This window comes from Dreissena polymorpha, chromosome 8, assembly GCF_020536995.1.
Source record: "Dreissena polymorpha isolate Duluth1 chromosome 8, UMN_Dpol_1.0, whole genome shotgun sequence".
Lineage (NCBI taxonomy): Eukaryota > Metazoa > Mollusca > Bivalvia > Myida > Dreissenidae > Dreissena > Dreissena polymorpha.
Window position 1 is genome coordinate 62,791,485 of NC_068362.1, and position 27,852 is coordinate 62,819,336.

Here is a 27,852-nt window from a genome sequence, read left to right on the forward strand (position 1 = left end):
ATTTTGATTAAAAGTGTGATTGATAAACAAATTAATGTGTACCATACGGTAGCGCTAGATACATATTTTTCAAAATATATTTCCAAAGCTCACAATGATTCAAAATTGCTGTGTTAAGTCTTACATGTATGTCAATAACTGAGATGAGGGGCCATGTTTTGGATATATATAGTCAGCAACAAGGCTTTATTGATCTGACTGGCTTTCAATGCATTAATATTTTATTATTACTTGTAATTTATACATGGGTCTGTCATGACCATTTACAATTTTTGTTGACAGGTTCCTTAATCTTAGAATAGATTTGAACCAGTTGGGAAACTTGTTGATAGCAAAGCATTAATAGCATGGTTTGAGTGATATTATGAATTGTCAATAAACTATTGCAATAGTAATATGTAGTTGACTGCATTAGTAGAAATTTAATTTATCATAAATGCTTGAATGTTTTTTATTTTAAATTATCCATGATGTTGTTTAATGTCCCTATTTACCTGCTCCATTTGTTCAGAAAATACAGACAATCTTATTTCGTGTGGAATGTTTAAAAAATAAAATAATATGTTATGGTACAGTGAACCTTTTTGTTGCATACTATTTAGCCATGCTACTTAAGATCATATTCAATACTTACAGACACTCCATAAATATATGGGTATTCCCCTGAGTACCAGTTTTTTCAAAATCTCATTTAAATGTTAATATATTCAGACCATTTATTGCTCAGGGTATTCCCCCTGTAGGCCTGTACAGATCATTTATCTCGTTTAAATTTAAATATTCCGACCATCTATTTATGCATTTATAAAAGTTTATTATTATTTGTAATGGCTATAAAAAAATAATTTTGATCAGGCTTTAACGACTTTGGAGACATGTTTTTAAAAAACCAAGCAACTAAGATCATGGGAAATCATAAATATCATAGCCAAACTTTTTGTATATGCTTAACATAAAGTGCCATGCATACATTGAAGTTTCACTTCATTTAGGTTTTTAAAGATGTCGAAGCATGCTTTATTACCATTTTGTGAACAAGTTTCTACTAGACAATGTAATAAACCTCCAGGAGGAATATGATTTACATATTACCACTGTAATGCCAAAATGGGTCTAAACCCTTTTCCCCATAAGAAGCAAAGTGAAAATGGCTTTTGCAACTGGCCTAAAACCAGAAAAGCCTGCAAATAACTCACAGTCTGTTCAGGTTTTATGCTGTTTGCTGCTCATTGGTATCTAAGGGTTGGAAATGAAGCCTTTATAAATTGAATTTTGTAAGAAAGGTATTCAATTAAATATAACTTTGTAAGGGACTACAAATGCGTCAAAATACGTATCTAAGTGATAAAAGGCCATATGCAACCAGTGTAGCTTCCGACCAACCTGGGCATCCACGCAGTGTTGCAGGAGCTACCCTGTCTGCTTATGAGACCATAAAACCGTGTTTGAATTAACAGTTGAAAGCGTAGCTTCTTACCAGCCTGCGCAATTGTGCAAGCTGGTCTGGAGCAATGCTGGCAGCACATTACATAAGACCCAATTTCAAGTAGCCCAGCTCATACATATTGCAATTAAGTTTTATCATTAATACCATCAGTTTTTACTCTTTATTGGCATAAGAATTGAGTTGCATTGAAAGATATTCAGACTCTTGTTTGGAAATAAAATTAGACACGCCAGAATAAAATGACACCTTAAAAGAGGATTAATATTTGATCAGTTCATGCAATACAAATAGTATTATCTTTTCTTTTTCTGTTTTTATTGAATTTATTTGTTAAATCCAAGAGATGTGTGGATGTTTGATTTTATTTTGTATTTTAAACTGTAGAGCAGTTTATACTTCCCTAAGTATATAGTTGATATTTGATACACACAAAGATTGCAAGGGGATTTTTTTAGTTGTTTACTTGCAAGATTTATGAGATACTTTACAACATATTTTCTCAAAACAAATTTAGCATGTTTTAAGTGTCTTTTCCTCTCTGTACTTGAACTTGTTATTTGCAGGTTCAACCATTTTAGCTGCAAAATAATTTAAATGTGACAATTTTGACACTTGTTATAAATATGAAATATGGGTACAAGTACCTTATTTTACTACAAGTCAATACATTTAATCTTAACATGACAAATTGTCCATTTTACTAAGTGACAAAAGTTTATTATTTACGCACTGTTTAATTGCTTACATCCGATAACCGATATTTATTTATCCAAGGCCACATATCACATAATGATTAAAATTGATGTAGAAGACGATAAAATAAATCATTTCCATGTAAAATGAAGCCACTTAAAATGCCACGTTATTTCTGTGATCATGAGATACAACCCACACAATATTACTCATTGAAGATGCTTGGTAACTAAAGAATTGCTGCATTATATTATACATGGAATGTTTTGTTTGGGTGGGCGTTTCCGTCCGCCTCTAATTGGTTTATGCTTTGTATCTTAAACATGCATGTGAGAATTTTAACCATTTACCACTTAGAGACGTATTTTCAGGCATTTTTAGTCCCTTAAAAAGTTATATTTAATTTTAGACCTTTCTTACTAGATTTACAAGTTTTAAAGGCTTCATCTCCAAACCTTAGATACTGATGAGCAGCAAACAGCATAAAACCTGAACAGACTGGGAGTTACTTGAAGGCTGCTCTGGTTTTATTCTGTTTGCACATAACCATTTTCACTTTGCTCCCAAGTGGGAAAGGGTTACTATAGCTTCTAATCATTATCTCCTATGACTTAGCCATGTATTACTTACAAGTCCCCTTCTCCTCTTTTAAGGTCAAGGTCAGATTCAAGGTCGAAGGGTAAAATGTTCCTTTACCACTACGTAACTACATGTATTTAGATTGCATGAGCAATATAAAGAAGTGAAACTCCAGCTGCTGAAGCAGTATTGCATTCTCATTGTACACAATTAGTTGGTCCTTTATTTAAGGCAAGTGACCATTTTCATGGTTAGCTCTTGTGATCACGTTTTTCAACTTTTACCTTCTGAACACTCACATGTGTTGCCTGCCGTATCTTCAAGAAACTTGGTCAAAACATTGTCCCACTGATATCTTGGTCAAATTCCAAACTCTGTCAGGTAGAGTAAAAAACTAGATAACTAGCTCAAATAATAGAGAAAGCTCATCCAAATGTTCATAAAACTTTCCCAGAACATTTTGTTGGCATATCTGGCTGAGTTCTAAAATGGTTCTGGCTGGTTAAAAAACACATAGCAGCCGGCCAGGATTCGCTAATTCCTTGAAAAGAAGGCTATAGTAAACACTCTTAAAGTTTGCTTTTGTGTTAAATCTTCATAAACATACCTAGAACATTTGTTCTATTAATATCTTTGCTGAGTGTTAAAATGGTTTTCGTCCATTGAAAAACTTGGCTACCAGGGTAATTTATATATAATGAAATCTTGTGAACTCTCTAGAAGTCACATGTTGTGATCAAACTTCATGAAACTTGTTTGAGAGAAAGTATTTATCTTAAATTCAACTTTTTTTCTAAAAAGCTTACATTTGAAATGCAAACACATGCATATGTTAATAAAACGACATAACAGTGTTGAAATATATAACAACTTATTACAATAACTTCTAAGCTTTTTTTTCTCTCCTTTTTAATTTTTTTATTACATTTGTACAATATGTGTGTTATTCTCCATTAACCAACAAGCTAGTTAAAATAATATGTTTTATTATAGTATAATATAATGAATTCTTGTGGTATGATGTATATCTATAGTTCCATATCTAAAAGATATAAACTCATATTTGTGCTACTAACACATAATATTTTGTACAGTATGGAGCAGGATTACTTTGACCTGCACATACCTATGGACGAGATAAATAAAGTATCTTTTAAAAATATATATAACAAATTCTTAGCTTCCCAGTTCACTTAAAATTATTACCGTTTATTTTTCTTCCTGATAGACAACAAGAATTGTTTACATAAATGTACATGAAAAATAGTGGGTCAGACTCATTAAAAATATATTGAAAACTCAGTAATAATTATGTGTCAAATAAAGAAACATGTTCTTTTGAAGCTGTCAAGCAAATACTTTATTAACATTTGGAACCTTTATATGTATTTGGCATTTACAAATATCTAGTAAAACAAATATGAAATCATAGAATTACATCGAATTGTGCTAGATTTTGGAAACCCCACACATTAGGAGGTACAAAAGAAGCAAACTCATGGCAGTACAAAGTCGACCATTAAAAAAAATTAATGTATCACACCATATCAATGGTTATTATATACATGAAACTAACATTTGTTGATAAAATCTCATTCTTTTTAAAGGGGGAATAGTGCAATCTGAGATATGTCCATTGGCTGAGTGATATAATTGACTGTGCAAACTACACCTGTTATGGTACTGCTTTGGATAGATTTCAGATGACAAATAGCCATAACTCTTTCAGTGCTGGAACCGAATTTTGAAGGCCTTTGCAAACAGTTTGGATCCAGATGAGACGCCACAGAACGTGGCGTCTAATCATGATCCAAACTGTTTGCTATTCTGATAGTATTCTTTGAAAACAATATATAAAAAATGCTAATTTTAGAAATTCAGCAGACGACATTTTAGCAGACGGCAAATTTCCCAGCATGCATAGGGATAATCATACTAGAGCCTTTCTCTGGGAAAACCAGGTTTATTGTTCGTGCTCAAAGTATTGTCCCATATTTGCCAGTGCCTTCTGCAGAGTTGCCTGTGCATTTTGCTCAGGCTAAACTGGGACAACACTTTCTGCTAAGACTGGAATTTCGTTCAGAAGAGACTTGATTAAACAAAAAATTCCATACAATCAGAAATTGTTTTACCTGTGCAAACTATGCAGGTTACTCTTGGGGACACTCAACACACAAGCATTTAGCCCTCTTTTCCCACAGCGTGTTTCAAATTGCATGTCAGCACCCTATTTCTTATTGTTGATGCAAAAACAAAATGTTATTCCATCATTGAAACATTGAAATAAACATTTATGTACAATATAACATATGGGTTATTTTCCAAACCTTCATTGTTAGCTGCACACTCGAAAGTTTAACATACTAGTATATGACATGCAACATAATTATGTCATTTTCTTTAGGTCATGGGCAAGGTTATCCTTTGTTTAATTACTATGAATTGTTCATATATTATACCAAAATTGCCAGGTACACAAACCACACCATTTGTTTTAGAACTTTATTTATTACCGATAAGGACAGAAAACACATCTAAGCAAATAAGTTTCTGCTGCTGTATATAAATATATATATTTATAATATAAAATGATTAAAGTACATATAAAAATGTTAATTCTTTACACAAAATATTGCATTGGATCCTGTCAATTACTAGTTTTATTGTGACAGAGGACTTTTAAGATTCAATGTTAAAATGGTTATATGTCTCATTGACAAAACACCCAAAAAAACATAAAGACATCTATTTCCAATAAAAACAGTTGTTTTTGATGGACAACTGCATATTAACATTAAATATCAAGACATGTCCATGCATTAACTTGATCATTCATTACTTAGAAATTCAAAACAGAAAAAAACATTTGATCCTCATTCAGGGAAAACTGCAGGGCTGAATTCATGTGCATATTGTGTCATTCCAGGTTAGCCTGTGTAGTTTGCACAGGCTATTCAGGGACAACAATATCCGCTAAGACTGGATATCCATTTATAATAGACTTCCTATTTAAGATCGCTGTGGCGTAGTGGATATGGTATCCGCATAGCAATTGGGAGGTCACAGGTTCGAACCCCACTGTGGGAGCGTTCTTTAGATCTCCCCCATAGACACCAAGGAAACGGACTCGAGAGCGTTTCATATAATCTTAGGCTTGTTACACAATCAAGCTTAAATAAATAGGTTTAAAAAAAATTAAATAGACTTCCTAAAAACCAACAATTCCATAATAATGGAAAGTGTTGTTCCTTATTAGCCTGTGCACACTGCACAGGCTTATCTGGGATGGCTCTTAAAGCACATGCATTGAGCCCAGTTTTTCATGAACAAGGCTCATTTGATCAGCCTCGTGGGATGCTATTTATGTGACCTGTATGAATGAACACTGCACAGTCAAGTAATAATTAAGAACGGGTATATATATCTCATGTAATATGTGTTTCTGAAAAACATAATTCTAAACATTACCATAAATTCTAGCAATATATAGATTTTTGATTTAAAGTGATGAATGATTAGAAAAGTATTCAACTGTTTTACACGATCAAACAGTTCATCTTTAACTCATACAGTTATTGGCACAATCATAAAAGCAAACGTATTACCATAATTAAAATATTGCATAAGTATATAATTATTTTATTAATAGATTAAAGAAATGTATAAAAAAAAACATAATATAAAAGGTGGTATTTGGGATAGTTGACTAAAGCTAAAACTAATCATCAATGCAGGGGTACAAGAAAATGAATCCTAACAGTTGGCTAAATCTAATAATCAATGCATGCTAACAAGAAAAAATTAATCATAACACTTGCATACATTTACTTGCAAATCCATTGATCAGTATAAAAACTTGGTAACTATTAATAAATGTGAGGTATTACATAATACACAAACTGCATGTAAATAACATGATGTGTGTATAAACATCTTTGGTATAGTAATCGGGCAATTACAGGCCAGGAGCTACCATGTCTGCTGTAAAGTTATGCAAAGTTTTTTTGGTCTCATCAGCTTATTGGGTAGTTCTTGCTCATTGCGCAATGTCTAGAGTCACTATGGACGCATACGACATAAGACCCATTTTCGCATGAAGCAGCTTATACTTAAATATATTGTTTTGCATATGCATGAAAATAAAATATCACAAATGTGGTGACTATCCAAATTCTCAATTTTTTAAATATTTTAACAGAATTAAATATTGTTCAAGAAAACGCTCTGAAACAAGATCCTAACTTAATGTTTTGCCAGTTCTAAAATTATTTTCTTTTTCTTTTTTACAGAATATCGCCTTAAAATGGTGTTCAACTTCTCTCAACAAATAGTAACATATACTAGAAAAAATAGCTGTACATGTGAATGCAAGCATGTGCAAGAAATACATGCATGAAATTGTTCTAGATTAAATATCAGGTATTATGCTGGATCAGTACAGTTTAAGTGCACGAAACAAGAAATCGTTTAAATTTGATGTACAATATGAGTTTGCATATTAAGGCAAGAAAGTACAATTTTAAGAATAAACAAGAAAGCTAAAAAGAGCAACAGAAAACTGGCAGCTTACGATTTAATATTAGTCATATATAACCCCTATAACCCTTTCCTGTAATACTTGTATTTGTTCAACTAAGCTCATAATCTGCATAATACAATTTAAAATAGCAAAATACAAATTTATATTACAAATATATTATCAACATTTTTATACCTTTTTTGTAGCATTTATGTATAAATATCAGTGCATTTGGCCTATAATTTGCATACATAGAGTTAGATTGTATTTTCCCATCAGCCTACTAACTTAAAACCCTCTATGCTAAATTAAACAAATATTCCAAGTACGGTTATACACTCATTATTTCTCATCATAACATTTGTATATAAATGACATTGTCTTAGTCTTTGCGAAATTTCATAACATAAATTAAATAATAAAAGTATAATACATGTATTGGGAACAATTTAAAATAATGAAAACAAGATAAACTAGAGCTTTGTCACAGACGTGAAGAATACCCCAACATGCCGCATTAACACATAATATTTTGCATGTTGTCTTCACAAAAAATAGCAGACACCATGATAAATTTTTAAAATGCACTAAGTGACACCTTGACCTAGTTTTTGCCCCAGAAAAGCACATGTTCTAACTTGGCCTTAAGATCATCTCCATAAAACTTCTGACCAAGTTTGGTGAAGATCGGATGTAAACTACTTGAATTAGAGAGCTGACACCATGCTGAATGTTAAAAAACACACTAGGTGACCCCGTGACCTAGTTTTAGGCCCGGAATGGCCCATGTTCAAACTTGTCCTAGAGATCATTTAGATAAAACTTGTGACCAAGTTTGGTGAGGATTGGATGAAAACAACTTGAATTAGAGAGCGGACAACATGGTGAGGTTTAAAATGCACTAAGATACCCCATGACCTAGTTTTTGACCGACATGACCCATATTCAAACTTGACCAAGACATCATCAAGATAAAACTTCTGACCAAGTTTGGTGAAGATTGGATGAAAACTACTTGAATTAGAGAGTGAACAACATTGTGATGTTTAAAATGCACTAAGTGACCACGTGACCTTGTTTTTGACCCGGCATGACCCATATTCAAACTTGCCCTAGACATTATCAAGATACAACTTCTGACAAATTTTGGTGAAGATTGGATAAAAACTACTTGAATTGGAGAGCGGACAACATGGTAAGGTTTAATACACACTAAGTGACCCCGTGACCTAGTTTTTTACCCGGCATGGCCCATGTTCGAACTTGACCTACATGTACACATCATCTAGTTACAACTTCTGACCAAGTGTGGTGAAGATCGGATTTAATTTACTTGAAATAGAGAGCGGACACCATGCTTAATGTGTAAAACGTACTAAGTGACCCTGTGACCTAGTTTTTGATCTCGCATGGCCCATGTTCGAACTTGGCCTTCAGATCATCTAGATAAAACTTCTGACCAAGTTGGGTGAAGATCGGATGAAAACTACTTGAATAAGAGAGAGGACACCATGCTGAATGTTAAAAAACGCACTAAGTGACCCCGTGACCTAGTTTTTGACCCAGCAAGGCCCATGTTAGAACTTGGCCTTAAGATCATCTAGATACAACTTCTGACCAAGTTTGGTGAAGATCGGATGAAAACTACTTGAATTAGAGAGCGGACAACATGCTGAATGTTTAAAACGCACCAAGTAACCCCGTGACCTAGTTTTTGACCCGGCCAGGCCCATGTTTGAACTTGGCCTTAAGATCATCTAGATACAACATCTGACCAAGTTTGGTGAAGATCTGATGAAAACTACATGAATTATAGAGCAGACAACATGCTAAATGTTTAAAACGCACTAAGTGACCCGGTGACCTTGTTTTTGACCCGGCAAGGCCCATGTTCGAACTTGGCCTTGACATCATGTAGATACAACTTCTGACCAAGTTTGGTGAAGATGGGATGAAAACTACTTGAATTAGAGAGCGGACACTTAATACGGGCCAACAGACAGATCGACCGACCAACCGACAGACAAGTTCACTCCTATATACCCCCCTAAACTTCGTTTGTGGGGGTATAAAAATATATATATAAGTTCCTTTGCAAGTATTCAATCCCTGGTTGATAAGAAAGGTTTGGAATCCAAGACTTATATGCTACCACTATGCCATCCAGGCTTGACAACTTTACAATGAATTTTATAGTATTTTTAAGCATAGTATTCAATACATTATATTTTCTTAACTACCAAAGAAAAGCATTACATTTAATATATAATTTTATCTATTTTTAATGATAATGCCAATAAATGAACTTATCATTTAAAAATTAATGTAATTTCATTTGATTTTATGTAATATATACATTCTTATGTATTAACAGGTTCTTTCAAATCAGTGTTTCATTAGGCATTGTTGCAATGGCTAATGTTAGAATATTTATAATATTTCCCACGAAGGGTCGAATGTCTAGGGGACCATTGTTTCAAAACCAGTTGAATCTTGCATTAATTATAAATGTGAACACAAAAGCAATCCAGCAATAAACAATTTTCAGAACAAATTGGAGAGCATCAGTAACAGAATAAAAAAGCAAACAACATTTTGCGGTGGCTTTCCATTATACAGTGTATGTACATTATAAGTTTATAACCAACCACTAGGCATGTAGACAAACAGAAAAATATTATAAACAAGAGCACCGCATAACGGGTGCCACGCTCGGCTGCTGTTGTTTTTTTTAGAGGTCACAGTGACCTTGACCTCTGACCTAGTGACCCAAAATGGGTGTGGCGTGTAGAACTCATCAAGGTGCATCTACATACGAGGTTTCAAAGTTGTAGGTGGAAGCACATTGATTTTAGAGGCAATGTTAAGGTTTTTGTTAAAGTTTTATATTAGAGGTCACAGTGAAGTGACCTTGACCTTTGACCTAGTGACCCAAAAATGGGTGTGGCATGTAGAACTCATTAAGGTGCAACTACATATGAAGTTTAAAAGTTGTATGTGGAAGCACTTTGATTTTAGAGTAGAGCCTATGTTAAAGTTTGATATTAGAGGTCACAGTGACCTTTGACCTAGTGACCCAAAAATGGGTGTGGCGTGTAGAACTCATCAAGGTGCATCTACATATGAAGTTTCAAAGTTGTAGATGGAAGCACTTTGATTTTAGAGCCAATGTTAAGGTTTTAGCAGGACGCCTATGGCTGACGGCGGATGAGCTGGCTATGACAATAGCTCAGATTTTCTCCGAAAACAGCCTCGCTAAAAATAAGCACAATACATAATTGTAAGTTACATGTATAATAAGTTTGACAAATACACATAAAACTGGTAAATGCATGTACATGTATATTTTCAGGATGCCATCTACACACAGAATGGCCTTTTAAACTACACATTTTAAACCTTTATAAAATTCACACATTGTTACTTAATGAATATATTAAACAAAATAGCCTTTCAAATTAGGTATTTTTAAAGCTTATCAAAAATTCATACAATATAATTTAATACACCTCAAATTAAAAAAAAAAGTTTACTATTTAAATAATATATACATGTAGAAAATAATTATCTTACAAATTAACCAAACGGCTGAAATTCAAAATATGTGATCAAATAAATTGTGTATTAAAAGCATAGAAACAACCCATTTCTATGCATCACACTGTTTAAATATGATTTATTAAGCATATATTTAATATAATGTATACGTCCCATCAGGTAATTTTAAGCATGTATATACATGGCAATAAAATGTGATCACTATCACTATAGAAGAAATACATGAAGTGTTTCCTGGCATAAGTACAAACCATACTAAGAAGTATCATATAATAACAAAACAACGTATGCTTAACATAATTGAAGTGCTATCTTCATTATTATTATCTAAAAATGCCGGCTTATTATATTAACAATTTGACAATGTAACCAACTTCGTGGGCCAGGGCTCTTGATGCCAATTGAAATTTTTGCCAAATGGGATATATTTTTAAAAGTTGCTATAAAATATTGAACTTGGTGAAACTTATTGGAGATTTAATTAGATTGTTCCCATTCTCAGAAACAAAACTTGTTTTTTTATGCCATAATTTTACCCTCTAACTGAACTGCAACTAAAAAAAATAATAATAATTGAACACTGTTTTGCACCATGCACATGTTTGGCCTTTTGTCTTAAATGTCACCTATAACTTTGCCCAAGGGGTGACACACCTACACTTGTAACATTTGTTGGAAATTATTTCAAAATTGCATGACGAATGATGACAAACTTTCATGACCAAACTTAACCTTTAACCTTTTAGTGTGACCTTGACATTTGCAGTTGGGGGACAGTTGTTACCCATGACACACAGTCCCCATATGATCAAAATTAGTGCTAACTTTTTTTAAGTGCATTATGACTGATTATGTTACAGAGTGGACAAGCTGTGTCATGTCCAACTTTGACCTTTGAGTTTGAAATTGACCTTAAAGGTTAGGTAGGGACACTCATGTTACATGTGACAAATTGTTGTCTCTTGGTGGACATTTGTGGTATTATCTTAAAATTGAATTGATGAATGATGGCCTCATTTGACCTCAATATGACCTTGACCTTTAAAGAAGGTACAACAGTATGTCAAGAGACACGGTGTCTCTTAAATGAAGATCACTTATGGTAAGTTATTAGGAAATTGCATCATGAATGCCAAAGTTACCATCTGGACAAGCAGTTTCATGTTCAAATTTGACCTTTGATCTCTTAATGTGATCTTGACCTTTAAAATATATGTGTGTTCAGCATTATGTGCTGTCTTGTGGTTGTCATTTGTGGTAAGTGATTAGAAAATTGCATGTTGAATAACAAAGTTACAGTGTGGACATGCTGTGTAAGTGTGAGTGTGAACGTTGAGATATGGTTGATAAACACGACACATTGTCATATGATGGTTAACATGTGTGGTAAATTGTTTTAAAATTGCACCATGTATGACAAACTAAGTACATATATATCCAGACATGATTGTACTCACATACATTGCAGAAAAATTTGACCTTCAAACTCTTAAGTAAGCATTACCTTGACCTTTCAGTGAGGGAGACAGGTCTACAAGCAAGATGTCGTCTTATTATATGAACATTTATAGTCCGTTATTTTAAAATTGTACATGAATGACAAAGTTAAAGACAGTCAGGACAGGCTCGAATATACACATGCTCATACGCTTGACTGCTCTATCAAACTTTCCTTAAGCTTTACAAAGAAATATTCTCCAACTAACTGGCAACAACTTAAAACTCTAAAATTCATGTGAATTTAAAATAAACATGTGAAAGTCTGCAAGAACATTCATTAGTTGATTTCATTTCAAGATAAAATATTTAAACCTCCATGACACAAAACTCTTACAAAAACACGTAAAACCTCCATGATTATAATGCAAAACAACTAGAATCTAAAGGTAAAACACATTTTCAATTTGTTAACTGTAGTTGAAGTACTGTTGTAATATTAACTCAATACTTTCAAACTACTAAACAATAACAATTTACTTTTTGTTAGCTAAAGTATCCCTTTTATGTTGAAAACTTTTATATATTTAATAAGGCTTACATATTTAGTATTGTACTATTTAATTGATATACTAAATGGATATACTATAAGCACAAGTCTAACATAATTGTTAAATTCACATGTTCTTTGGATTAGAGATTTTATCAACAGAGATATGGGAATTAAATAATTCCAACTTTTTGAGGGCATACAATCACAGCTGGTTACTGAAGACTTTACTGTGTGAGGTAATAATCACTTAGGCCTTTTTCATCCCTGAATTATGGAACTGAAATCCAAGATCTTGTGTTGTAAAGAGATAGAGCATCTCAGTAGTAAAGGTCACCAAACTGTGTGTACATGTAAGTTATCTTACAAATATTGTTCTGGGAAAACTGGGCTTAATGAAGGTGTCTGCATAGGCTTATCAGGGAAAAAACTTTCTGAATTTGGTTTAGAAAAGACTTCATCTGAAAGAAAAATTATATACAATTGGAAAGTGCCATCCTTGATTAGCCTGCGCAGTCTACAAAGTCTTATCAAACTTGACGCACCTACATTAAGCCCAGTTTATTCAGAAGGAGGCTATAATGAAGATATGTGTCTTGTTCCGTGAAAGCTGGTCATAATGCATGTGCGTAAAGTGTCGTCCCAGATTAGCCTGTGCAGTACGCACAGGCTAATCAAGGATGACACTTTCCGCCTAAACTTGATTTTCGGTAAGGAGGGACTTCCTTGAAACTAAAAATACCATTAAAGCGGAAAGTGTCGTCCCTGATTAGCCTGTGCAGACTGCACAGGCTAATCTGGGACAGCACTTTACGCACATGAATTAAGCCCAGTTTTCGCAGAACATTACCCAAATCATCAATACTACTTTCAAATCAAGTTTCCAAGCACTTGCAAGATCAACATAATAATTAAAGCAAAAGATAGAAAGAAGAAATCACATGTTAGCTAGCTTCAAACAAACTACTTCACTTCCAATAGATTTCCATTAATTAGAAAGATAAAACTATACATCCAGATGGGGACTTTGTTCTCATTGTTTATGTTTAATATTATCTCTGGAGAAAATCACATTTTAACTTCCTCGTATAAAGATTCAGTAGGTGCTGGTTTACTCTTAGGAGCCTTTATAGACGCTTTTGCTACCGGTCTATCAGCATCCTCGTAAAGACTTGAAGGCTGAACTGATGGTTGACTTTTCTTTTCACTCACTGTAACTGCTTTTTCATATGTATCAGGTTCAGCGCAATGTGAATATTCATTCTCCTCCTCTTCACCACTGTCTTCTGGATCGTTTCCCGCACTTGCTTTATTTGGTAACATTAATCCAACCTTTTTTGCACTGGCCATCCCGTAAAGATTCTCAGGCTTAATTCCGCCAGATTTCCTTGAAACATTGGGAGCCGTTGTGTCATACGTACTTTCCTCCTCACTGTCACTTTGGCTGTATCTCCGCGCAGGCAGATCGGGAGGCGGACCTTTTCTTTGCTGTCTAGACTGTTTTAGGACGCTGTAGTCTTCCTCATGACACATTTCTTTCTCTTCACGGCCTTGATGTTCCCAGGCAGCTTTTGAAATGCCCTTGACCTCTGAATAGGCATTACCATCATCATCAGCAACTATTGAAACACCACCGCCTGTCCTATATGGCTCAGCATACTGTGGTGGTTCTTGTCTTGGCATTGCTTTTGCAACATCAGGATCGTCATAAATTAAAACATCGCCAGATTTGGGACTTTTTGATTTCCTGACATTAGTTGGATTAGTAGCCTCAGCGTATGTTACATCGTCTGCTACACTAGTGCTTGATGCATCTTCATCAACATCATCATATGCACCAGCAGATCTATTTTTTATTGAATTATCCTTCTTTCCCTTCTTTTTGTCTTCCTTCATTTTCTTTTCCTTTTCTTCTTTTTCTTTCTTCTCTCGTCTCAACTTTTCTTTTTCTCTTTCTTCAGCCTCTTTCTTTTCTCTTTTCTCTCTTTCCTCTGCTTCTTTCTTTTCCCTCTTTTCTCTTTCTTCAGCTTCTTTCTTTTCCCTCTTCTCTCTGTCTTTCTTTTCTTTCTTGGATTCAGTTACACTAAGTTTTTTCACACTTACGTGTTTAGCATGATCATCCCCTGCATGCAATTTACCCTCCAGCTCTTGGGTAAAAGTATTTTGTGAAAGATGACCCACACTTGCATCATTTCCTGATACTTTTCCAATGGAATTTCTCAGAGTAGTCACGCTGACACAATCATCATACTCTGAAGCCTCAGTTTTTATCGGAACCAAAGTGGGTACATTTGCAGGTCCAGGATGATTTCTCTTTTGTACAAAAGATGGTCCAGTAATATTTGGTGCGGGTGAGCTAACTTTGGGTTTCACATCTAGTAACTTCTCACTGGGTTTCAAATCTAGGGCCTTCTTCTCACCAAGGCCTTTGACCTTCTGTTTGCCTGGAATAACTGTAGAGGCATTACTCGATGATTTAGTAGTGATCACCTTATGAATTTCGGCAGCACTCTGAGAAATACATGTTACAGTCCCCTCCCCATTTGGGCATTTCCTTCCACACTCGAAATAGAACTGATCTTTCTCCCTCTTTCCAAACCGTCTCATCCATGAAAGCTGGAAAAGGTACTTGTTTTGTCTAGTTTTAGGATCCTCGAATGAAATGCACTGATTGGTCACCAACATCGTCATCGCACCTTCAATATCACAGAGTTTAGCCAGTGGGCAGGGCTCCACATTCACCAAAAACCGCTGTGCCTGAGCCCCTGTAAATAAAAAATAAAAAAAACACTTTATTTGAGCCTTGTTCTGTGAAAAGTGGGCTTGATGCATGGGTGCAAAAAGTCGTCCCAGAATAGCCTGTTCAGTCGGTAAAGGCTTATCAGGGGAAACACCTTCCGCTTTAATTGAACTTTTCTTTCAAAGGAGGTCTCTTCTCAACAAAAATCCATTGTCAGTGGAAAGTGTTGTTCCTGATAAGACTGTGCAGACTGCACAGGCTAATCTGAAATAACACTAAATGCACATGCATAAAGCCAAGTTTACGCAGAAAAAGACTCAATATAACACTTTGTCTACTGAATGTTTAAAATAGTGTACAATGTAAATGACATTTTGTAATTTTTTCAGAGAACATTTTTTCCGAAAGGCGTTAAGAGCATTAACATAATTATGCGCATACAAAATATTTCAGCGTTCAAATTATGGTAATTGCTCCTTTCAAAATTATTTATGTTTTTACAAAAGACAACTCAAAAGGGACCTTTTCACAGATTTTTGCATGTATCGAAGTTCTTCATTAAATGCTTTAAATTGGTAAATGTAAACATTGGAACTACATATGTAAATAGCTTCAGCAAACAACAAGAATAAAATTTAAGAAAGAAACAAGATGTGTTTGTGAAACACAATGTCCCCCTATATGACGTTTGACCTTGAAGGATGGCCTTGACCTTGACCCTTCACCACTTAAAATGTGCAGCTCCTTGAGATACACACGCATTTCAAATATAAAATTGCTAGCTTCAATATTGCAGAAGTGACATTACATGAGCAATATTTGACCTTAAAGGATGACCTTGACCTTGACCTTTCACCACTCAAAATGTGCAGCACCATGAGATACACATGCATGCCAAATATCAAGTTGCTATCTTCAATATTGCAAAAGTATTCATAAAATAAGCGATTTGGGCCACATATATTTGACCTCTGACCTTGAAGGATGACCTTGACCTTGACCTTTCACCACTCAAAATGTGCAGCTCCATGAGATACACATGCATGCCAAATATCAAGTTGCTATCTTCAATATTGCAAAAGTATTCATAAAATAAGCGATTTGGGCCACATATATTTGACCTCTGACCTTGAAGGATGACCTTGACCTTGACCTTTCACCACTCAAAATGTGCAGCTCCATGAGATGCACATACATGCCAAAAATCAAGTTGTTATCTTCAATATTGCAAAAGTATTCATAAAATAAGCGATTTGGGCCACATATATTTGACCTCTGACCTTGAAGGATGACCTTGACCTTGACCTTTCACCACTTAAAATGTGCAGCTCCATGAGATACACATGCATGCCAAATATGAAGTTGCTATCTTCAATATTGCAAAAGAATTCATAAAATGAGCGATTTTGGCCACATATATTTGACCTCTGACCTTGAAGGATGACCTTGACCTTGACCTTTCACCACTCAAAATGTGCAGCTTCATGTGATACACATGCACGCCAAATATGAAGTTGCTATCTTCAATATAGCAAAAGTTATTGCAAAATGTTAAAGTTGGCGCAAACCAACAGACCAACCAACCAACCAACCAACAGACCAACCAACCAACAGACAGGACAAAAACAATATGTCCCCCACTACTATAGTGGGGGACATAAAAAGTAATCCTCAACTACTGATCATTGGAGTAAAAGTCTAGCACTTAAACCACTCGGCCATCCATGCTCATACTGTAAGTGGTGTATTTTATACTTTATATAAGCCATCCTCGTAGTGTCACAAAATATAACGATAACAAAAGAACTCTTAAAATGATTCGTTTCATGATTGTAATTCTTTATAATTTTCAGGTTCTAAAATTGTCAAAAGACAAGAGCATGGTATATGTTCAGTATTACTGTTTCCTCGCAAATATCATAACTACAACATTAATTTGCGAATCTGAAACAATATATTTTTTATTTTGTAAATTTGTCAATTTACCAAAACTTGAAAAGGTCCCTTTAAAATTATTTTTTTACATTCACCAGATGATTGACCCATTGTCTCACTAGGATTTTATTACGGTAGAATCGTAGGACTCCTTACTTGGAAAAAGAAGGAGTCCAACAGGAAAAAGTAGGAGTCACATTGAATATTGCACATGTCAAATTTTCAGCAGAAAGTGCATTTAAATAAAGAATTAATTAAGAAATAATATTTTTCTATGATGATTTGTTGTCGAATAACCCACAGTAAGGAGTATAGATGCGTAGGAATTAAATCACTAGTGTGAAGCACAAGTGATTTGATAACACACATCTATACTCCTTACTGTGGGTTATTCGACAACAAACCATCATAGAACAAGGGCTGTTTGTAAAACATGCATGCCCCCCATATGGGCTCTCCGTTGTAGTGACAGCCATTGTGTGAATATGTTTTCTGTCACTGTGACCTTGACCTTTGACCTAGTGACCTGAAAATCTGTAGGGATCATCTGCCAGTCATGATCAATGTACCTATGAAGTTTCATGATCCTAGCCATAAGCGTTCTTGAGTTATCATCCAAAAACTATTTTACTATTTCGGGTCACCGTGACCTTGACCTTTGACCTAGTGACCTGAAAATCAATAGGGGTCATCTGCGAGTCATGATCAATCTACCTATTAAGTTTCATGATCCTAGGCCTAAGTGTTCTTGAGTTATCATCCGGAAACCATTTTACTATTTTGGGTCACTGTGACCTTGACCTTTGACCTAGTAACCGACCTTGACCTTTGACCTAGTAACCTGAAAATCAATAGGGGTTATCTGCGAGTCATGATCAATCTACCTTTCAAGTTTCATGATCCTAGGCATAAGCGTTCTTGAGTTATCATCCGGAAACCATTTTACTATTTCGGGTCACCGTGACCTTGACCTTTGACCTTGTGACCTGAAAATCAATAGGGGTCATCTGCGAGTCATGATCAATGTACCTATGAAGTTTCATGATCCTAGGCATAAGCGTTCTTGAGTTATCATCCAGAAACCATTTTACTAATTCGGGTCACTGTGACCTTGACCTTTGACCTAGTGACCTGAAAATCAATAGGGGTCATCTGCCAGCCATTATCAATCTACCTACGAAGTTTCATGATCCTAGACATAAGCGTTCTTGAGTTATCATCCGGAAACCATTTTACTATTTTGGGTCACTGTGACCTTGACCTTTGACCAAGTGACCTGAAAATCAATAGGGGTCATCTGCGAGTCATGATCAATCTACCTCTTAAGTTTCATGATCCTAGGCCTAAGTGTTCTTGAGTTAACATCCGGAAACCATTTTACTATTTTGGGTCACTGTGACCTTGACCTTTGACCTAGTAACTGACCTTGACCTTTGACCTAGTAACCTGAAAATCAATAGGGGTCATCTGCGAGTCATGATCAATCTACCTTTCAAGTTTCAGTATCCTAGGCATAAGCGTTCTTGAGTTATCATCCAGAAACCATTTTACTATTTCGGGTCACAGTGACCTTGACCTTTGACCTTGTGACCTGAAAATCAATAGGGGTCATCTGCGAGTCATGATCAATGTACCTATGAAGTTTCATGATCCTAGGCATAAGCGTTCTTGAGTTATCATCCGGAAACCATTTTACTAATTCGGGTCACCGTGACCTTGACCTTTGACCTAGTGACCTGAAAATCAATAGGGGTCATCTGCCAGCCAGTGCTCCAGCTAGGCCTAAATTGAAGGGCGCCGCGCCCTGCCCTCCCAAACCTCCGCCCTGCCCCCCCGAACCTCCGCCCTGCCCCTCCCCCCCCCTCAAAAAAAAAAATAAATAAAAAAAAAAAAGTTATATTTTTTTTTTTTTTACATAATTTTTATGATAATTCATAAATCTCTTATTACAGTGTAATTAGTTTAATCCTCATTGTAGACGTTATATTTGAATGGTTTAATAATAATGGGAATAATACAATTATTTATAACATATAAATTAACATGCAATAGGAAACATTCCAGAAACACCCGCGCGCTCGAACAAAATACAATTTTGACAAAATACTGCGTGTCGAAAGTGCCCTTTTGACAAAATACTGCGCGTCGAAAGTGCCCTTTTGACAAAAAAGCCCCCCTGCCCTTTTCAAATCCTAGCTGGAGCACTGCTGCCAGCCATTATCAATCTACCTACGAAGTTTCATGATCCTAGGCATTAGCGTTCTTGAGTTATCATCCGGAAACCATTTTACTATTTCGGGTCACTGTGACCTTGACCTTTGACCTAGTGACCTGAAAATCAATAGGGGTCATCTGCGAGTCATGATCAATCTACCTATTAAGTTTCATGATCCTAGGCCTAAGTGTTCTTGTGTTATCATCCGGAAACCATTTTACTATTTTGGGTCACTGTGACCTTGACCTTTGACCTAGTAACCGACCTTGACCTTTGACCTAGTAACCTGAAAATCAATAGGGGTCAACTGCGAGTCATCTTCAATGTACCTATGAAGTTTCATGATCCTAGGCCCAAGCGTTCTTGAGTTATCATCCGGAAACCACCTGGTGGACGGACCGACAGACGGACAGACCGACCGACAGATTGACATGAGCAAAGCAATATACCCCCTCTTGTTCGAAGGGGGGCATAAAACGTGAACTATATTTTTCAAAACTCCGCCCTTCTTAGTACAAAGTTTACTATTTAGTGATGTCATTGAATTGTACAAACATATGACGTCGTTTTCATTCATAAATATTTTGCAAATGACGTCACTTTCATTGAAAACAACAATCGTAGAAACTAAATGACATCACGTTTATTGATGCTACTAAAAAGCTGACATGCTACATGTATAAATGTTTTCTTAATTATGTTTCCTAACAAATAACATTCTTTGTAGGCGTGCTTATGCCACTTATCACCAAATATACAATTTGTTGTTTTATAACATTTATATACATGCTACATTTATTACATTTCTTTTAGAGCGGGTTTTAGCACGTGCATTTTACTGCAATATTTTCTTTATTTATTCGGAACTATTTTTGAAACATTAAGCTCCGCCCATAATTTTTTGCAGAATAACCCACACTTGATTTCCTTCTTAGTCTATAGAAAACAAGTTGCGTGCCGTGTTAGAATATAAAATAATATAAATATAATTGTTGGGTTAATTATTAAACACTCATATTAGTCTATTGCTTACTTAAATGTCCAGTTTTAATCTGTGGTCATGATTCAATTGAATAAATTTACACTAAACTCCAATAAAACACCTGACAGGGTCGAAAACACAAACCTGCATTATAAACAAACAAGTTTTAAGGAAGATCAATGCTCTTATTGCCATGTAATGTCATTGTTTCATTTGCAAAAACATGCATATAAACTCTACTGTATTCAAAACCGGGTACATACCATTTTTAGTATATATTAAGTATATATTTATTTGGGGAAATCCATTTAACCACAAATTTATTAAAGAAAAAAATAATTCAGGGCAATATTGATGATTGATGTGTTTAAGAATTTCATATACACAAAAGTATGCCAGTTTCCCAAGTGCACAGTGAATTATTTGACCAGGGTTTTCCAATTGAAAATACGCAAAGCAGGTAATGCTACAGGGGTCGGCGTAGGGACACATTTTAGGAGTCATGCTCTTTTTAATTAGTTGCATTATTTTACCCTTTTAAATAACTGAAAACAAAATGTACATAATGAATCCCTCTAATTATATTGTTTTTATTGTTAATTAAATCAACAAGAGCAGAAAGAAAACAAGAGCACCGCCTTGCGGGTGCAGACCGCTCATCTTTTTTCTTTTTAAAGGTGAAGGGACTCTCATTTCAATCACAAAGGAGGGAGGGGTGGAGTGAAGAGGGGTGTATAGTGTGGGGGTGTGGACATTTATTACATTATCTTCCAAAAATGCGGAAAAAAAATGCAAAAAAAAATAAATTCATTCTAGGGGGGGGGGGGGGCGATTGTTGGGTGCGATGGTTGGACGGTATTTCAAAAATAAAATAATAAAAATAGATATTTGTGTTTTTAAACCGTTTAAAAAAAAATTAAATGGAGGGGGTGGGGTGGGGGGGGGGTATAGTGTGAGGGTGTGGTGGTCATGTGTGAGATGATCTTAAAAAAAAATAAAAAAATAAAAGTGGAGGGGGGGAGGGGGGGCAAGGGGGATGGTTTGGGTGGAGTCTATTGTGGTATGTGAGGTAAGAGTAGTTTTGTCAAAGTATCAATCAAATCTAATCATAAATAAAGAAGTTATGGCAATTTTAGCAAAATTTAATAATTTGACCTTGAGAGTCAAGGTCATTCAAAGGTCAAGGTAAAATTCAACTTGCCAGGTACAGTAACCTCATGATAGCATTTAAGTATTTTAAGTTTGAAAGCAATAGCCTTGATACTTTAGAAGTAAAGTGGATCGAAACACAAAATTTAACCATATATTCAAAGTTACTAAGTCAAAAAAGGGCCATAATTCCGTAAAAATGACAACCAGAGTTATGCAACTTGTCCTTTACTGTACCCTTATGATAGTTTGCTAGTGTTCCAAGTATGAAAGCAATATCTATGATACATGTACTTTAGGGGTAAAGTGGACCAAAACACAAAACTTAACCAAATTTTCAATTTTCTAAGTATAAAGGGCCCATAATTCCGTCCAAATGCCAGTCAGAGTTACATAACTTTGCCTGCACAGTCCCCTTATGATAATTAATAAGTGTTGCAAGTATGAAAGCAATAGCTTTGATACTGTAGGAATAAAGTGGACCTAAACACAAAACTTAACCAAATTTTCAATTTTCTAAGTATAAAAAGGGCACATAATTCTGTCAAAATGCCAGTCAGAGTTACATAACTTTGCCTGCACAGTCCCCTTATGATAGTTAGTAAGTATTGCAAGTATGAAAGCAATAGCTTTGATACTTAAGGAATAAAATGGACCTAAACACAAAACTTAACCAAAATTTTCAATTTTCTAAGTATAAAAAGGGCACATAATTCTGTCAAAATGCACGCCAGAGTTATCTAACTTTGCCTGCCCAGTCCCCTCATGATAGTAAGTAAGTGTACCAAGTTTGAATGCAATAGCATTGATACTTTCTGAAAAAAGTGGACCTAAACGCAAAACTTAACCGGACGCCAACGCCGACGCCGAGCTCTTTTTTTTTTTTCAAAAAGTAGATGAGCTAACAATAAAATAAACAGCTCTCTTAAGACATTCAAGTGAGCATGAAAGAGATTAATATATTTACATAATAACCCCGCCCATCTCACACACAAACATTTCTTTTCTTTTTTGGGGGGTTGGGGGGTATATTTTGGAATTATACATTTAATATTTAATTTTATTTTATTTTTCAAATCAAAACCATATTTCCACTGAAACAACACTTAAACCAGTTAAATATACAAGTCTTTGACAATCATCGGATGACAGCAATTACACCTGTCAATACTGTTGGCAGACATCAAGGGTCTTTGATGTAAATGCGGAGTTGGGACCAGTTTCTGAGAAAATTTGTAAGACCTCAGCAAGTGGCCATTTCAAAAGGCCTTAATCAATACTACATTACTGGAACATACACATACTGTCAAATAATGCATTAGTTCCATAGAGGATCCGATGGGAGAAAACTATCCCACATTTAACTGCATGGGATTAATTGGATTTTAAATAGGTGTGAGGAAATAAATTATGTTGGCTTGAATTTAAATTGGAGGTTGCTTTTCAGGTGTTGTTTGTTAATGGATTGACTTGAACAACCCAGTTATGCAAAAAGGTGCGTCCTGAGGACTCTCAATTTGTTTCCAATAAGCTTTATTTGTCAAATTTATGCGTACAAATAAGCTTGATTAAACGTTTCCAAGAGCCTTGTTTACCTCGGGTGGAAAAAGGTTGTGCATATTTACTCTCACATTACTAACCGTGTGAATAACTGGTTTCATTAAAACATCTTGGTTACGTTTAAAAAAAATTGCATCATTTTGTTTTGTTTTACAATGTAAAATGTATATGAACAGTAAGACATAATCCTCTCATAAATGTTTATATGTCGACATATCAAGTTTCATGATCATATTCTAGGTATAATTGAATTTTCTTTTTTTCAAATCCACTTGCTCCAATTTTTCATTTGCAAATTTGCCTCTCTATAACATAGTTATCCTCATTTTGGCTATTGTCTTTTCTGAAGAAAAATGTGTGGCCAAATAACATTTTATTTAACCAAATTTGCAAATTCTTAGCAATTGGCTTAATATCTTGGAAATGGCAGAGTAAGCCATGCCAGACATATGGACATTCTGATGAACAGAGGAAGGAATTGAGAGCCAACGAAATGCTGTTACAGGTCAATACACTTGACTATTCCTCGCTTTAATAGTATAATGTACCTTTTGTGTCAGTCAGTTTATATAACTATTACAAATATCTGTAATAGTTTCATAGTATATGTAAGCTTAACACTGAACTTTTTTTATCATTTTGAGAAACTGACACATTCAGGCTTCTAATGTCTGTATACACATAGACGTTGGTTAAAAAAGGGCTGTTTGTAAAACATGCATGCCCCCCATATGGGCTGTCAGTTGTAGTGGCAGCCATTGTGTGAATACGTTTTTTGTCACCTTGACCTTTGACCTAGTGACCTTAAAATCAATAGGGGTCATCTGCCAGTCATGATCAATGTACCTATGAAGTTTCATGATCCTAGGCCTAATTATTCTTGAGTAATCATCAGGAAACCATTTTACTGTTTCAAGTCATTGTGACCTTGACCTTTGACCTAGTGACCTGAACATTAATAGGGGTCATCTGCCAGTCATGATCAATGTACCTATGAAGTTTCATGATCGTTGGCATAAGCATTCTTGAGTTATCATCCGGAAACCATTTTACTATTTCAAGTCACTGTGACCTTGACCTTTGACCTAGTGATCTGAAAATCAATAGGGGTCATCTGCCAGTCATTATCAATGTACCAAAGAAGTTTCATGATCCTAGGCGTAAGCATTCTTGAGTTATCATCCGAAAACCATTTTACTGTTTCGAGTCACTGTGACCTTGACCTTTGACCTAGTGACCTGAAAATCAATAGGGGTCATCCGCCAGTCATGATCAATGTCCTATGAAGTTTCATGATCCTAGGCGTAAGCATTCTTGAGTTTTCTTCCGGAAACAATTTTACTGTTTCGGGTCACTGTGACCTTGACCTTTGACCTAGTGACCTGAAAATCAATAGCGGTCATCTGCCAGTCATGATCAATGTACCTATGAAGTTTCATGATCCTAGGCGTAAGCATTCTTGAGTTATCATCAGGAAACCATTTTACTGTTCCGAGTTACTGTGACCTTGACCTTTGACCTAGTGACCTGAAAATCAATAAGGGTCATTTGCCAGTCATGATCAATGTACCTATGAAGTTTCATGATCCTAGGCATAAGCATTCTTGAGTTATCATCCGGAAACCATTTTACTATTTCGAGTCACTGTGACCTTGACCTTTGACCTAGTGACCTGAAAATCAATAGGGGTCATCTGCCATTCATGATCAATGTACCTATGAAGTTTCATGATCCTAGGCCTAAGCTTTCTTGAGTTATCATCCGGAAACCATCTAGTGGACAGACCGACCAACGGACCGACCGACATGTGCAAAACAATATACCCCCTCTTCTTCGAAGGGGGGCATAAAAAGCTCTACATTTAATAACTCATTAATGTCTGACCTTCAGTCAGCCAATACTGTGAATACATGCAGTTAAAGGTACTAAATAGTTTGCATACCCCCTGTCCCATCATACATCTGATTGAGAGTGATGACTTCGCTTTCATCGTCGTAATCTTCATTGATGTCATTTTCGTTCTCGTCTTCCCGGTTTTGTGATGAGTTGCTCCCTCTCAAGGAGAAACCTGTCTCTGAATTGAGCTTTGAGAACCAATCAGCACATTCGCTTTCAGAATCGAACATCAGGCATGTATTATTTTTGCATTTGATTTCAATCTGATATTTGGGTGTACCATCACTGCCTGCTTGAGCAGAGTTAGTTATAGATTTCACATTTTGTATTTCAACTTTCTTATCGCATGGTTTGTTTTTACTTCTGTTCTCTTCAAAGCTTTTCCTGTTTTCAAAGAATTCCAGGTGACAACTTTTGTCCCCACTGCCCCCATAGAGTAAGCAGTATTTATTCTGCCATGAAGTTTTCTGGAAATATAAAATACGCAAATTGCTTACTTTTTTTAATACAAGCCAAAGAAAGCCATGTTCATTAATATTTGTTCTGTTTTTGTTTAAAACTAAAAAACATTGCAACTAACAAATTTTCTAAATGATACTTTCTATCTAAATTAGTTAAGAAAAAAAACACTTGTAGCAACTTTTCATTTAAAACACAAATCCATAACTATGTCATGCTCCATATTAATGCAATTAATAAACTCAGCCTGCAAAGAGACAGGTGAAGCCAAATATTTTATTAGCATGCCCATGTGGTAAATTACCCTAACCTGACTTCCAACAAGCTCAAAAAAGTATCACCCATTTAGTCAGCAACCTATTCAAACTTTCCAGACAAAAAATTCATTTCATGGGCCAATATATTAAAATGTATACATTAATGTTAACTCTAGTGCATATTTGAGATCTATTAAAGGGGCCTTTTCACGTTTGGGTAAATTGACAAAATTGAAAAAAGTTGTTTCAGATCCGCAAATTTTCGTTTTAGCTGTGATATTTGTGAGGAAATACTGAGCATTTACCATGCTCTAAAATAGCCATTACATGTATATGTATCTTTTGACAATTTAAAAACCCGAAAATTATAAAGCGTTGCAACGCGAAACATAATTAATAATTTGGCAAGTTCTGTTGTTGTCGTTATTTTTTGTGAAACTACGAGGATTACTTATACAAAGTATAAAATACATCTCAAATTGTATACGGAAGGATGGCCGAGTGGTCTAAGTGGTAGACTTTTTACTCCAGGGGTCAGTGGTTCGAGCCCTGCTGAGGATTACCTTTTTTCTTTTTTTTTTGAATTTTATTCTTGATTTTTTTACTTGAGCTTTTTATATCCAATGTTTACATTGATCAATATAAAGCATTAAATGACAAACTTCAAAACATGCCAAAATCTGTGAAAAGGCCCCTTTAATGCAAATGTATTTTCTATGTTGTTCACATCCAATAACATAAATTATATTATAACATTATTCTACCAATATACATGTATTGTTGAATTCTCTATTATGTTACATAGTAGACAATTCAACAATATATTGGAATAATAATATTATTATACACCAAATAGGTTATTAAATAAATACCATCTATGCTCTTACTATGCAAATCGTTAAAACAAATTCCAATTTATTTAATGTACACTTCTCACTCTAATCATGAACCAATAACTCTGTTGTATGCAGGGCTTTTTTCCTTCTGTGAAAATTGCCATTTTTCACAAATTTGGGAAATTCGCAACTCAAATTTTCACAATTTAAAGAAGTTTGTGACTGAAATTTTCACAATTTTAGAAAGTTTGCGACTAATTTTTCACAATTTTGAAATGTTCACGACTATTTTTTTCAATATTTTGCACAGTTTGCGACTCATTTTTTGGGGGGCGGGGGCCAAGGCTGCTTCACAAAAACTGAAAAAAAGCCCTGGTATGAGTTGATGTTCTAATGGCTAAGATAATATTATATTAAATTAAAATCCACCTTTTGATTATGTGCAGCATATTTTTTACAATTCATACATTTTTTATTTGATGCATAATAAAGGCAACTTTAGTGATAGAATGTTGTCACAGTAACACAGCAGGTGATGCCCAAGTGTTTAAAATTTTGGATGTCTTTTAATGTGAAAAAACAACAACAGCCAATTTGACTTGTATTCAGTTTCTCTGACAGTACTCAGGCACATGTATAAGACTATACCTTGAGTGTGTCTTTCTGTCACAGCTGGATCAATTACATTAACATGAAGTGAAGAGAAAATATAAAATTAAGCAAACACTTGAAAAAGCAAAACTGAAAGTGTAACTTTCTAATGATAAGAATACTTACCAGTATTCCTTTGTTTTGAAGAAATAGTTCACCAGATTTGACAAAAGTCCTTTCACCCATGGTATCAAATCATTCAAAAATATTGTCACTTGCAATTAAAGCATTTAATTCAAACCAGGTCCCTGTTCAAACCAGGAAGTATCACTTATATTATCAAGGAAGACTTATTAGAAGTTTTCTGGCCGCTTATGCTAAAAATAATGTCATTTAAAAAAAAGATGGTGATATAATTTTGTATAAGCAAGAATTATGTTTATCTTTAA

General features: G+C 35.0%; 1 protein-coding gene across 1 annotated transcript; it reads right to left on the minus strand.

The window, feature by feature from the left end:
* Nucleotides 1–3,688: 3,688 nt before the first annotated feature.
* Nucleotides 3,689–27,767, minus strand: LOC127843148 (DNA ligase 1-like). The gene is made up of 3 exons (XM_052373003.1): nucleotides 27,590–27,767; nucleotides 25,307–25,727; nucleotides 3,689–15,548 (listed from the first exon to the last, which is right to left on the minus strand). The coding sequence occupies exons 1-3, from the start codon at nucleotides 27,647–27,649 to the stop codon at nucleotides 13,852–13,854; spliced, it is 2,178 nt and encodes a 725-aa protein (XP_052228963.1). The 5' UTR covers nucleotides 27,650–27,767; the 3' UTR covers nucleotides 3,689–13,851.
* Nucleotides 27,768–27,852: the final 85 nt, after the last annotated feature.